This window comes from Helobdella robusta (genome assembly GCF_000326865.2).
Source record: "Helobdella robusta unplaced genomic scaffold HELROscaffold_62, whole genome shotgun sequence".
NCBI lineage: Eukaryota > Metazoa > Annelida > Clitellata > Rhynchobdellida > Glossiphoniidae > Helobdella > Helobdella robusta.
In genome coordinates, this window is record NW_008705346.1 from 75,596 (window position 1) to 80,126 (window position 4,531).

The following is a 4,531-nucleotide window of genomic DNA, read 5'->3' on the forward strand; positions in this document are numbered from 1 at the left end:
CCTCCGGAAGTAAGCTCCTTGCTCGACCGTCAAAACTGAGCGAAGGCCGTTATATTTATTCTAATTATATGGTACAAAGCATAAAATTCAGGTTATATTTTGATTCAAAATCGTTTAAGGGTAGATTGCATTGTCAAGCGTTTTACATTTTATTTATTTTTTTTAAATTCAATAACATTTTAAAAATAATTACTCAAAAAACAGTTTTCCTTTTTTTAGTATTTCGGCTGTTTACATTATACTGTCGCTAACCAACGAACATGCAGGCTGTATTAGTTGCACCGTGGGTGGAGCTTATGAGTCTCTTTAAACTGTTGACTATAAATAAATATTTCTGGAAAAACCACTTTGCCGTCTCCGAGATTACCCGAATAATAATCATGATAATAATGATGATGAAAATAAAAAGGAAAAACTGATACTCTGGAGATGAAAAACCTGAAGATTCTCCTATTTTCCAGTTGCATGGGTCCAGGTTTCTGGAACAAACATTGCCTATTGAATGAATATCGAATGAAACTTAAATGAATATCGTTTGAGTGAGGATGCCATCCTCATTAAAAATTAAAGGATACTACTGTTACGTTACAGTAACTGTACGTTTCCGGAAATTTCAACTTTTTCAATTCTTTTTTTATTTTACTAATTAAATTTTAATTAATTACTATGTGCAAGTGCTACATACTACTACAATACTATTTCTAATAACCACTGAAAGTTTAATTAATTTAATAATAATTTTTAATTTTTATTACGTTTTTAAACAGCGGATTATAATTTTACTTTGCACTATCACGTTTACTTTCTTCAAATGAATGTGTTTAAAATATGGCTTTCATGCTAATGTTCACCAATAAGAATTCTTCTGTTTATTTAATTTTTTTTTAAATTATCATAATTTTTCTCAAAAGATGAAATTGGATGTAAAAAAGACATAAATGGAGTTGTCGTCATCATTTGGACAGTTAACTTCACCAACTTCCCTATCTTATTTATATCCACATCATATTGATATCAAAATATCACCAGTTGGAATGCCATGTTATCACTTCATTCATTTTATCATAGCCTGCATACAAACTATGATACATCGAAGTGTGAATTATGAAGCACCATAGACTCTGATATATCGAACATTCATTGATGATTTTATGTTTTTTTTCCTCTTCTGATTCCATTGTTAAGATATTTAAATTTGATCATGATGAAATAAATTTTTGGCACTGAAACTGAAGCTGTTGTGATTTATATAAAAATGGGAAAAATACATAAATATTCATATATATATAAATATATATATTGCTATTGCTATTGATATATATATATATATATATATATATATATATATATACTTGCAATTATTTATTTATAAAGATCACTTCCTTTTCTGAATTATTCAACTTGTATTATTCTACTACAAGTTGAATAATGCCGAAAACAGGAGTGATCTTTATAAATATTTGTATTTATGATAGTCTAAACCCAATATATAAATATATATAAATATATATATAACTATATATATATTTATATATATATATATACTATTATATTCGCATGCGCACTATGTTACATATTCGTTTTATGAGAAAATATATAAAAAAAGGAGAGAAAGGGAAAAGTGAGAGCGAGAGAGAATAAGAATTATTATTCATTTGTTAAACCGGAACAATAAATAGAGAAAGCCTGCAATTAAATATTACGTTAATACATATTAATTTGGTACATTTATACATCTTAAGTATCTATGTACTCTATGCGTTAGATAATATGTCAAACTAATGTTATTACACTGTATTTATTTATTAATTTTAATAAATATAAATAATAACTTTAACTACCATTGTCGTCTGCGTTTGTTTTAAAGTTTTTAACATTTTCATTTTTACTATTGAATTATTTTTGGTCGGTTTCTTGTTGTACCACTATCCGGATAATTTCTAATTAAATTTGGAAATTGGTTTAATAATATAAATGCATATTTATCTATTTATTAACTAATTAATAAAAAAAATTTGTTTTTAAATCTGAATAAACCGTGTTTATACATATGTATATAAGTTTGATGTTTGGTTTTGGATTCATTCTTGTTAAACATCCGCCTACAAATACGTTCAACAACATTCGTGCAATCAATATTTGTCAGGAATTGAACTAACACTCGACTTCATAAAGGATGAACAGTTCCTATAAAGCTTTCCTATTAACTGACAACAACAATGGAACATCAATAACACATTAATAAAACAACAAACAACAATACTTACCGACGTTTCTAAATTTAATCGAATATAGATATCTATCTCTATGTGGATGAATAGATAGATAGATAGATAGCTACGTAGATAGGTGAATGATAAAACTTACAATAAAATTTTTAACAAATATACCAGATTGCTTATAAATCTATTACAAACATATAAAATAAAACAATCAGATAGCGACTATAGGTAAGTTTGTAAAGTACCTTAACCACATATTTTTATATTTACAAACACACTTACATAACACAGGCAGACAAACAAACGAACAAACACACATAAATTAACACACAGACATACACACGCACACACATAAAAATGAGCAGCCAAGCGTACAATGGTAGAAAAAAATCTACCTCCACGATAACCAATCCTAGTACATCGAGGAAAAAACTTGTAGTAGTTGGTGATGGAATGTGCGGGAAGACATGTCTGCTCATCGCCTTCGTTCAAAATGAATTCAATGAAAAATACGTACCTACCATATTTGAGAGTTACGTTTCAGATATTGTCGTAAGTTTATTTAATTTTTTCAGTTGTTTTGAAAGTTTTCTTCTCAGTTTCCATTTGTTGTGAATTTGTCTTCGTTTTTTGATTTTATTCCTACTTTTTCTCCCACTTTTATCTATTAGCTAATTGTTTAAGTTAGTGTATTGTTTGTTCCTTCAAAAGTTGGACAATTTTAAAATTTTTAATTGATCTATTTTAGATTTGATTGACAAGTTTGTAACACGAATTTTTGACATGAAGTATTTTAGTTTTCTCTGTTTACGTGGTATTTGAAAGTTGATGTTTGTAAAATCTTATGAAAACAACAACACCAAGCTAAATCCAAAGCCATTTAAACCGATCAATTTGATAACATAATTTAAATGATGATGACCATTGAATGAACAAACGAATGGACGAATGAATGAATGAATGAGTAACTGAATGAGTAAATGAATGAATAAACGAGTTAATCATCAAACAACCACGACCAACTGACCACAAACAGATAGACGAGGAGAGGACAGTCCAAACAGCTTTGTGGGACACAGCAGGGCAGGAAGATTACGAATCCCTCAGACCCCTCTCCTACCCCAACACTGACGTCATCCTCATCTGCTTCGCCATCAACAACAGAGACAGCTTCGAGAACGTCGAACTAAAATGGCTACCAGAAATACGTCATCACTGCCCAAACACTCCATTCGTATTGGTCGGGACGAAGTTGGATTTGAGACCGAATCACGGCCAATCTGCGTCGTCATCTTCATCAAACACATCCTCTGCGGACAATCCATCAACATCGCCAGCTGCTAACAAACAGGGCAACATGAAAACAAGAGGAATGATTGAAAAAAGTGAGGGGGTAAGACTGGCGAAGTGTCTCGAGGCATACCAATATGCTGAATGTTCGGCCAAAACGAGAGAAGGACTCAATGAGGTTTTCCGAATTGCCGCTCTGGCAGCCCTAGGGCAGAGGCCAAGGAAAAAATATAATTGCTGTTTGTTGTGATGTTGCATTTTGTGATGATGATGCTGCTGCAGCTGATGATGATAATGAAAATGATGACGATAATGATGATGGTAATGATGATGATGGTCAGGATGATGATGATGATTGATTGTATCATAATGTGGTGCTGACGCTGCTGATGATGAAGAAGATGGTGATGATAGTGATGATGTTGGTTTCATTGATGATTATGATGATAACAAATTTGCGATGTAGGTAATGTAATCACGTGACAACTGTTATTCAACACGATTTCATGATGATGATAAGGATGATTATTAAGATAATGAATGGTGATGACGACGACGACGACGATGATGATGGCGTAGTTTATAATTATGTGTGATCTAAAAAATTATTATTTACGAAATTATCTCTACAGAATTATTATCTGCCATATGACTTAGGTTTTTGTTCTCAAATAGAAATGTTAGAAATGTTTGATAATTGCATTGTTCAGTATATGTACACACTTACACATACATACTGTGTGTGTATGCGTGCATGTGTGTGCGTGCGAGTGTATGTATGTGTATTTGTGTGTGTGTATAATAATGATGATATTGAGACATATATGTCTCTATACTTCCTAATATACGCTTATAATGATGAAGATGATGATAAGGGAAACGATAATGATAATGACAACTACGATGTCCATTGTAACGGCTACAGTAAAGTTAATGATAACGATTGAAATGATAACAATGATAACGATTTGTACATAACGCTGAAGATTATGACGATGATGATAACGATAATGATGGCT

The 4,531-nt window shown here is 31.0% G+C and overlaps 1 protein-coding gene across 1 annotated transcript; it reads left to right on the forward strand.

The window, feature by feature from the left end:
* Positions 1-2,579: 2,579 nt before the first annotated feature.
* On the forward strand, positions 2,580-3,762 carry HELRODRAFT_157785 (hypothetical protein; the record flags this gene model as incomplete). The annotated part of the gene is made up of 4 exons (XM_009029772.1): positions 2,580-2,593; positions 2,648-2,774; positions 3,259-3,509; positions 3,591-3,762. 4 exons carry the CDS (start codon positions 2,580-2,582, stop codon positions 3,760-3,762), a joined length of 564 nt encoding a protein of 187 aa, XP_009028020.1.
* Between the last annotated feature and the right edge of the window lie 769 nt (positions 3,763-4,531).